This window comes from Solanum lycopersicum, chromosome 10, assembly GCF_036512215.1.
Source record: "Solanum lycopersicum chromosome 10, SLM_r2.1".
Classification (NCBI taxonomy): Eukaryota; Viridiplantae; Streptophyta; class Magnoliopsida; order Solanales; family Solanaceae; genus Solanum; species Solanum lycopersicum.
In genome coordinates, this window is record NC_090809.1 from 44,010,667 (window position 1) to 44,020,149 (window position 9,483).

The 9,483-nt window shown below is 32.5% G+C and overlaps 1 protein-coding gene across 1 annotated transcript; it reads left to right on the top strand.

Moving 5' to 3' along the window:
- Positions 1-2,776: 2,776 nt before the first annotated feature.
- On the top strand, positions 2,777-5,520 carry LOC101260585 (pectinesterase-like). The gene is made up of 4 exons (XM_010329183.3): positions 2,777-3,136; positions 4,119-4,283; positions 4,367-4,687; positions 4,763-5,520. The coding sequence occupies exons 2-4, from the start codon at positions 4,259-4,261 to the stop codon at positions 5,455-5,457; spliced, it is 1,041 nt and encodes a 346-aa protein (XP_010327485.1). The 5' UTR covers positions 2,777-3,136; positions 4,119-4,258; the 3' UTR covers positions 5,458-5,520.
- Positions 5,521-9,483: the final 3,963 nt, after the last annotated feature.

Genomic DNA, 9,483 nt, shown 5'->3' on the forward strand with positions numbered 1-9,483 from the left:
ACTTTAAAACGTCATTTCTGATTAATCATTTATGGATTTTAATATTGAAACTTCGATTTTTGATTGACAATGATAAGATTTTTCATGAACTTCAATTCTAAACAAAAAGGTGCTTGTGACTTGTTTTAACTCTTTTTTTAGAAAATGCTTTCACCAATGAGTTCAAAATTCTTGGATAATATTTACAAGTAAAGAATTTTGGATTCAAATTTTATTTTTCAAAGTAGATTTTTCTTATGAACCAAATTTGTCCTAATATTTATATATATATGTGGATGCAATGCAACAAAACTAGTTATTGAGCTGAAAAGAAGCAAAAATAATTAGAAGGCCTTCACAAAAATCTATTTGGGACTCATGCCAAATTAATAACTAGTTAAAAAGACGACATATGAGAAAGAATTGTTTATGCAATTGTTGAGAAAAATGTTTAGTCCTCTCATCCCATTTCTTTGATTTTATGGCTCTCATCTCCCTTCAAGTTATCTTCTACAATAGTTTTGTTTGTTAGTTCCATTTTTCAGTTGGAATTTCATGTTTAATGATTATAATATCTGAATGTTTTTATTGTAAAATTTTAGTTATTACAATTTTTGAGTTTATTGACCCATTTTTATAATTATATGAATTGCACAACATTAAAAATGACCATTTATGACAATTAATAAACAACAATACTTAATCGCCGCTAAATATGTATTTTAGCGATAATTAGCTTTTTCTATATGTCTCTAAAGCCTTTAATTAGCGACATTTGTTTCAATGACACTTAATTAATGTCGGCAAGGACTTTAATACTCTTTATTAATGTGTATATTTATTACTGCTAAAAGTTATTTGGTTGTAGTGTTAAAGACTTGTAATTTCCAGAATGTTATTTGGATTACTTGATTGGACTAGATTGTGGGATGTAGGAAATTATTTGAAAGGTGAAGACTCAAGTCTTGGATTGACGTTGATTGAATTAAGACAATTGATTTCCTAAATTTTGTAAATATAGTTGATTCGTGTATTTCACCATTGTAGGTGTTAAGGAGTAACGACAATTAGGTGATTGGTTCATTGTTCCACTTGATTATTCTCAATGAATAAAAATGAGATTAAAGAAAAGGTAACATGTTTATCATAATGCTTTATGAATTTTCTTGTGGTGAACCCTATTTGATTTATTGGTGATTTGCATTGATGATGTGGATTTGAACTACGTTAATTGTTTTTTCTTTCTTATGGTGATAAATTTCTTATATGCTTCGATGTTAATGTGCACCGCGATGAGACATGTGATGTTATGGCGAAAAGATAAATAATTTGGGCCAGTTAAATGATATAAATCTGAAGGAAAATGATATCAACTAGTTACATGATATAAAGTCGAAGGAAAATAGTTTCGAGTAGTGATAATATGATAAAGGACACGGTTCAGACAGTTAATGTGATGTAATGCCGAAGGAAAATGTAAGTCAAAGGGAAATGATTCAAGCTATAAAATTGATATAAGCGAAAGGCAAAAGATTCGAGGTATTGATATTGTACTGAAGAAAAATGGTTTCGAAAAAAATTGACTATTTTGATTTGATGCATTTTGATACTTTTGGTTGATCTTCTTGTTATTCATGCTTGATGCACTTGATACTTGTAATTGATCTGTTTGGCACTTGTGATTGACATATTTGATACTTATTATTTGATGAAATGTGACTATTGAATTGTGACCATTGAGCATTCTGGATTGTTATTGTAGAACTATTAGGTTGGTCTAACTTCTATGCAAGTTGTAGTTTGAGGAGATTCGATTGAGATTAAAGGAGTACTCGATTTCTATATAGTTTTACTTTATTTAGTAGGTTTTTTGTTGAGTACCGTGTTGTTAGGCAGTCACTCTTTCCTTCTACACTGTGTACTTATGTTCCGAGACCAGGCCCATGTGATCTTGCTCTTCTTCTATTCTCAAGGATTTTCAAGGGACTTTGAGAGGTTTTTGATTATCACCCTGGAGGTCCCTCATGTTGTTTTACTTATGTTATTTTCCAATCGAGATATAGAAAACATCGAGACTTGTAATTACCGCTTGAATTATGTATTTTAATATTAATGGTTCGTACATGTGACAATAGGTTTTGGGCTTATGCTAAAATGAATAAGTTTTCTGCTCATATATCATTATTCCCATACTTTTCGTATTTCTTTTGTTTCGTTATGTTGAGGCTGTCCTTGTGGGGATACACAAGTGACGTTATATCTATTTTTTTTATCACGAAAATATTTAATATGCTAATGACTACTCCCTCCGTCCCCTTTTATTTGTCACCTTTTTACTTTGCACTTGCATTTAGAATTGATGTAACTTTTCCCTACTTTCCTTATTTAATGGTTTTTAAGTCAACATTATTAATAAATGACAAGATTAACTAACTACTTCATGAAGGGTATAATAACCAAAATATTATAATGTATGCATAAATTTTATAAAATGACAAATATTATAGTCCAACTATTTATAAAAAGAAATGTGATATAAAAATGGACCGATGAAGTATTAAATTTTCTTAAAAGTCTAGTTGACTTTTCTCTTAACATAATGTCTATAGCGTTACTTTTCTAATTGTAACAGATTTGTTACTTGGAGATTATCCCTCTTAATTAGCCATTAATATTATTGACAATCATTTGTTTTTATTTTGACTGGGTTGAGCTCTTTAGCCAATATGCGATAACCTGTCAATCTATAAATACTAATAAAAGGTCTATTCTTTTTAGAGAGAGAAAAGATATCAAGAGCACCTACTTTATTGTGTTGAGTTTTCATTCTTATTAAATCGTAATTAGATTATGAATCCTAGTTTTATACAATGCCTGACATGTCTCAACTTTAGATGAATTCGATGCAAATATTTGTGTTGATGTATTTCCAATAAGATTTCCAACGATCTTATCGAGTTGTGATAATTAAAAGTTTTATTGGCTTTATTGACTAAGGAGTAATCAAAGAATTAAATATATCGGGGTAAGCAGATATAAAATGGTTCAATGCGAGGTGAAGCCATAACAATAAAAAGGGAAAAAATATTCATTGTGGAAGTTAACACTGCAGAGGAGTTTATTTTATAGTTGGACTTTTTGCTTTCATATTAATAAGGTATGTTATGATACTGTACAATTCTAATATATATTTGTGTGTGGCAAATTGTTTATATACCCCGAAGAAGATTCACAGAAATTATAATCTTGCTAGGTAAACATAAATTTGATTAAGTGAGTGATATATTTATTTGGTCATTTTTCAAGTGAATTTTATGGTTATTATGCAAAAGATTGGGTGTTAGATTTTGGTTGTACCAACATTATTTTGTGTTTAACTCCCAAATTGGAGAAGAAAAATATTTATGTGTTGATCATTCTAGAACAACTCAAATTCTTTGAATGAAAAAGTTCTTTTTATTAAACTCACATATGAAAATATTTGTATTATCTGAGGTGTTAATTTATATTAATATTTGTGCAAGTTGATTTTTGTGATATTGTGACAAAAGATTGAATGAGGGTTTTATTTGAGTTTGATAGGGTGTTAATAAAAATTACAACACTTCTGTAGTAATGAGTTTGATTTGTTTGTGTACAATAATATTATGTGATATATGAAAATGTTGATAGTTATGTTTGTTTGATTAATTCATATGATTTATGATAGTAAGAATCATTCTCTTTGACTTATATTATATTAAGAAGACACAATATTTTTATCTTACTTTTAAAAATTCCAAGTGTAAAAATTGTGATGAAATTAGGTATGTTAAGATCATGTTTATATAGTATCTATATTGTTAGAATAAATTTAAGATGCTAAGTATTTTGTTAACTAATACTAATTTTAGACATTTTTTGTCCCATGATGTAATGGTTTTTTGTGTTATGAATAATTGAGTGTTGAGATTGAGTAGTATATAGGTACTTCACTAGAAACATGGTCAATTAAGGTACCTGAAAACAACAAGTAGCAAATTTGAACTCGATCAATATAGAATGTCTGGTACTCGCACTGAGCTCAATTACTATACTTACATTCTAATATTACATATTATTATTATTCTTATAATAATTATTATCACTGTTTTATGTAGTACAAGAGTAGACATTGATAAGATATATCCATTTATTCCAAATAAGCTTCAACTGGCAAGAAGTTTGCTGCTTGATCCTTTCAGTGACTCAAAGTTTTCATTCTTTTTGAATTAGCACCAGACTGTTCTTCACCTTCGCGATGGTTATCTCAAATACTTTTTGCGGTATCATTCCTCTATATCTCTACATTGTAGCTGTAATTCATTCATACTATAAAAATGATAATTCTTTTAATCTTTCAATGTAGGGAATATAATGGCTTGGTTTGTTGCTGCAACAATTGTTTTATGTTGTCAAAGTCAGTTGATCCCTGAAACACCTCACGTCGTTGTTTGTCAAGATGGAACCGGGGATTTCAAGACTATAACTGGAGCAATACTTTCAGCCCCGAATAAGAGTGTCCAACCATACTATATCAAGATTAAACAAGGCACATATCGGGAATACATTCTAGTTGATAAAAAAAAGACGAATATAGTATTGATCGGAGAAGGAATGGGTATTACAATAATAACGGGTAATAGAAGCCTCTACGCCGGCAATAAAACCTACGACACCGCAACAGTGGGTAAGTCTCTCTCTCTCTATATGCATTTCATTGATTTTGATAAATTATAATTCTTTGTTCTTATTTTGTTTGTAGCGGTTCGTGGGAGTGGTTTCACAGCTCAAGACATCACCTTTAGGAATGATGCTGGACCGGCAGAGTATCAAGCAGTGGCGTTAAGAGTAGAAGCAGATTTGGCTTCTTTCTATAGATGTCGCTTTGATGGGTATCAAGACACTCTATATGTCAAAAAGAACCGTCAATTTTTTAGTGATTGTGAAATCTATGGCACGGTAGACTTCATTTGCGGCAACGCAAAGGCCTTATTCCAAAACTGCTTAATTGAAGCATACATTCCATTGGTCAGGCAGCATAACACAATCATAGCACAAAAGAGAGATTTTAAGAAAAATGCAACCGGTATAGTACTTCAAAATTGCACTATAAAGGCATCCCGAGATTTAGAGAATATGGATAACGTCACCACCTATTTAGGTCGACCATGGGGTAAATACTCTAGGGCAGTCGTCATGGAAAGTTACATTGACCACTTCATAAGTCCTAAAGGATGGACCAAATGGACAAAATCTCCAAAGAAACCCATTGTTCATCGCCATCCATATTTTCTGGAGTACAAGAATAGAGGACCAGGTGCTGTTACCCGAGATCGTGTGAGATGGGCATCCCATACTACGAATCCAAGCATAGCCTCACATTTTACAGTTAGGAACTTTATAAATGGTGACAAGTGGATTCCCACCAATATCCCATATTATTTAGACTTTTCATAAACAATATCAGGGTTGTGTTTGTTATAATTATCATATTACAAAAATAGTCAATATATGTTCTTATCTTGTTGCATCAAGTTTTCTTGGTACAAATGCTTCAGATAAACAAGAAATAGCTATGTGTTTTCTTCCTGTTCATTAACCATCCAGAATTCTAATAGTACTAACAAATTTGGATTCGCAATTAGCATAATTAAACATATCCATTTAGCCTTGAGGGTTCTTCATTCACATGACTCGAAACCTTTGATTAATAATTATAATAGAATGATGCCTAGTGGCGGAGCTAAGTGGAGGAAAGTGTTGTTCACCAGAACTCATGTCTCACATTCTATTATTTCATGTATAGCCATTTCTGGTGGTTTTTATATTCTTACTTTTATATATGCTTAATTATAATTGAGTACTTCTTTGTAATATTTAAATGGTTCGAGTTCAAAATGGATGAGGTTTATCAATAGATACAAGGCTGAGGCCGAGTTGAGATGCATAAGCAAATTATGTTAACAATTTTAAGAAACTGTATATGACTTGAGTCTAAAATTTAGTAATACGCATTTAAAATTAAGTACCTCCTTTTATGAATGTAAATACGCTTATAGGCTATTCCACTAAGAAGTTATGAGTAGTAAAATTTGTCCAAATTCTATTGAAATTCCCAATTTTAATTGCTTGTATAAGCGGTATGCACTAATTTGGCTGATTTGGGCAAAAATCCAAACTAACCAGTAAAATGAAGCAATCCATATTAATCAGTGACAGAACTCAAATGAGAAAATGATCAAAACAGTCACTAATGTATGGGGTTAGATTGATTTGGTCCCTTATAGATGCAACTTATGAAAAACATCTTTTATATATGCAAAAAGCATATAAATTTAGTCTATCAATCTTAAAATCTTACAACTTCTGAAAAACCCTATCAAATTACACAGAGATGTGCAAGTCACGTGATATACAAAGAGTTTATACAAAACCTCTGTCATCAGTTCTGAAGGGTGGTCCTGGCATTGCGGTATTGTTGGTGCTATATATGGAACTTATGAGGTTGTTAGTTTCAAGGTGTTTGTGTTGTCAATTCGTGTTTGAAAAATAGAATTATTGATTCGAACAAAACTTTGCAGAAACACGAAATTATCAAAGTTTAATGAACCTGTAAGAAAGATGAACAAAATCCATTCACAAAAAACTAAAAATGTAAACGTACACGAATCGATTCACAATGTCCCCTTAAGGATATCATTCCCCTCTAGTATCCGAGGTTTGATTTGGAATATGTCCTATCAGGATAAAGTGATCTTAATCACCAGTGTATTGATAACCAAAAGCTTAAATGTCATCAAACCACCCAAGAATAGTTATGTACACAAAGAAACTTTGTGCAAAAGAAGAACGAGAAATCAGAAAAATTTGTAAGGAGAAAATCTGAAGAATGCATGGTATTTATAGGCAAGAGGAACTGGTTCTGAAAGGTTGCAACCCTTTCAGAATTCACACGACCATTCATGAGAATTGAAACATTCAAACGGTCATGGTTATTCCTGAAATCTGCAACGTTTCAAAATAATTAAAACAAACTTTGCCCAGAAAATAATCACTCAATCATTTTCAAAGCCAAGCCGAGCGAGCGACGACGGTAACAGCACGAGGTGGTCCCTCTTTCCAACCCTTTTAACAATTAATAAGAGTGCTACCATGTCTAAACTCTCATATTTTTCTTTCCACCACCGATGAGGAACAAATGCCTTTTTAACTAAAGCATAAGAGTTCCCAACTTTCTAAGTTCCTCTCTTTTCGTCTTCCTTTCATTTCCCATTAACTCTTGCTACATACCCAATAGTCTAGACTCTTTAAAATCAAATACATTGGAAAAACTACTTTGAGAAGTGCATCCATTTTTAGTCTCTTCTTTGGTGCTGGAAGTTGGTTACACTGTGAAAAGTCTTACCAAGCATATATTTTCTAGTCGTGTGGAATTGAATTGAAGTGTTGTTATCTGAATAACGTACTTTTGCAAGTCTAAAATATTTGATTCGGTAATGATAATTGGTGATTAAAAAAGTTACAAAGGGTGAAAACTCCAACCTTTCCAATAAAATATCCCTTTACTTATAAAATCAATCGATACAAGTTTTTCCACTGTTGAACGATGTAAATCAACGAAACTCCATGGGATCGAGACCCTGATATGGTAAGAATTATCTTGCTTTAGGTCGAGACACTTCTATCATTGGGATGTTTTCAATGAGATCGCGAAACAAATTAGAGTACCACTATTTCTTAACAAAGCTACTATGATAAAAAAAAAAAAAGAAAGGTTGTGAAGCTAAGAAAAGAGTAGAAGTACGCTTGGGTAAGGAACTACATGATAGTGTTTTGATAGGTTTAGACGAATGTTAGAATATGTGCGTCCACTATCAGTCAACAGACTGGGTCCCTTGACACAGCAAAAAACAGTGCAAAAGAGTAAACAATACAAAGAGCACAACACATGGAGTTATGTGGAAAGCTCCTTGCTCTAGGGAGTAAAACCACGACCTGTAGCACAGGATTTACAACTTTCTTCAGTAATTTCTCAAGAAAAAGTTAAACACGATTAAAACCAATGTGAGAAAAAGTTACTAATCTCACTATAAAGTAATCTACATATTACATGAAGAGATTAAGCGGATACAACATCGCCCACTAAACCACCACGCTCCAGATTATTTTGAATTTGCTTAGAGGATACCACACCACCCACTAAACCACATAAACCTAGATGACTTAGAATTTGACTAAGCAAAAAATCAATGTTTCCCACTAAATCAGTTAACCTTACCTGATTTAGACTTTTACAAACCCACATGAATATCTGAATCATTTATAGATTAGGAACAGATTTACAATGTATGCACAAAACATATAATCCTAAGAAACCTACATAGCTTGTAGTTCTATCACGTCCTTGTTGTGTTTAGGATGACACTTCTTGAAGATGGCTTTTTCTTTTTGAGTTTTGCATTTTCTGATATCCAAAACTTTGTTTTCCAAGACATAAATTTGTGTTTGACATAAAGGGATAATATAAATCACCACAAATTCATTGAGATCATCCTATTGGGTGAAAGCCTTCTGTTGGTAATGTTGTGCACCTACCACATCTGATGTGGATGCTTTTCTGACAACTTTCTTTTCACCTTTTCACGTTGCAGTCTTGCGGGGACCAGGTCCCTTGCAAACTTCTTTGTGAGTTGTTAAAATGTCTTGTTGTCTGACTTCCTTCTTTGGATGAATGAATTGAATATAGTGCTTTTCAGGATAAAAATATCAAACATAAAGAGTTATTACCTGTTGGACAAACACCCTCTTCCATTCTGATTGGTGTAGTAAGATGACGCCTCATCAACCTCTAACATGACATCTTTACAACTGTAACCAATTATGCATCTGATGGAGGAAACTCTGCCTGGGATCAGGTCCCTGCATTTGTGAGATACTGAAACATACAATGTCGACCACTCTTCTTATTTGTGTATGATAGTGCACTTCTCACCTACCACCTTACATGATAGCTTTTACGACTGTACCTCATTTGTATCTGGACGAGAGCACTCTATTAGGGACAAGGTCCCGCATTCGTTGGGATCATCAAAACACCTAGAATATAATATTCCCCCCTTTTTATGATAGCAAAAAAATATAAATCACACTAAGTTTGTCATTCATCTGACTTTCAGCAGTTCCAATAACAATGATCTTGTTCCTTGTTAGATCGATAAATTTGTTGAATCATCAAAACTTAATATCAAGTTTGAGCTACCATCTCAACTCAGCTTCTATCTAATGTTTCCCCCCCTTTTTGATGATAACATACTTATTCACATATTCCTCCTATCAATAAGAATTCTTGGCATAAATGGAGTTGAATCATCCTGAAGTTTGTCAGCTCATCAAGCCAACATAGCATTTTCCCTCTTTTTTGATTATGACAAACTTGTTCAATTTTTTCCTCGTGAAGAAAGGACCAGGTCCTCTTCAGGTAGT

Excerpts from the sequence above, each read along its gene's own strand:
- LOC101260585 (XM_010329183.3), top strand. The coding sequence starts at position 4,259 with ATGGTTATCTCAAATACTTTTTGCG. Across the intron at positions 4,284-4,366 it reads TATCTCAAATACTTTTTGCG|GGAATATAATGGCTTGGTTT; the intron begins GTATCATTCCTC and ends CTTTCAATGTAG. Across the intron at positions 4,688-4,762 it reads CTACGACACCGCAACAGTGG|CGGTTCGTGGGAGTGGTTTC; the intron begins GTAAGTCTCTCT and ends TTTTGTTTGTAG.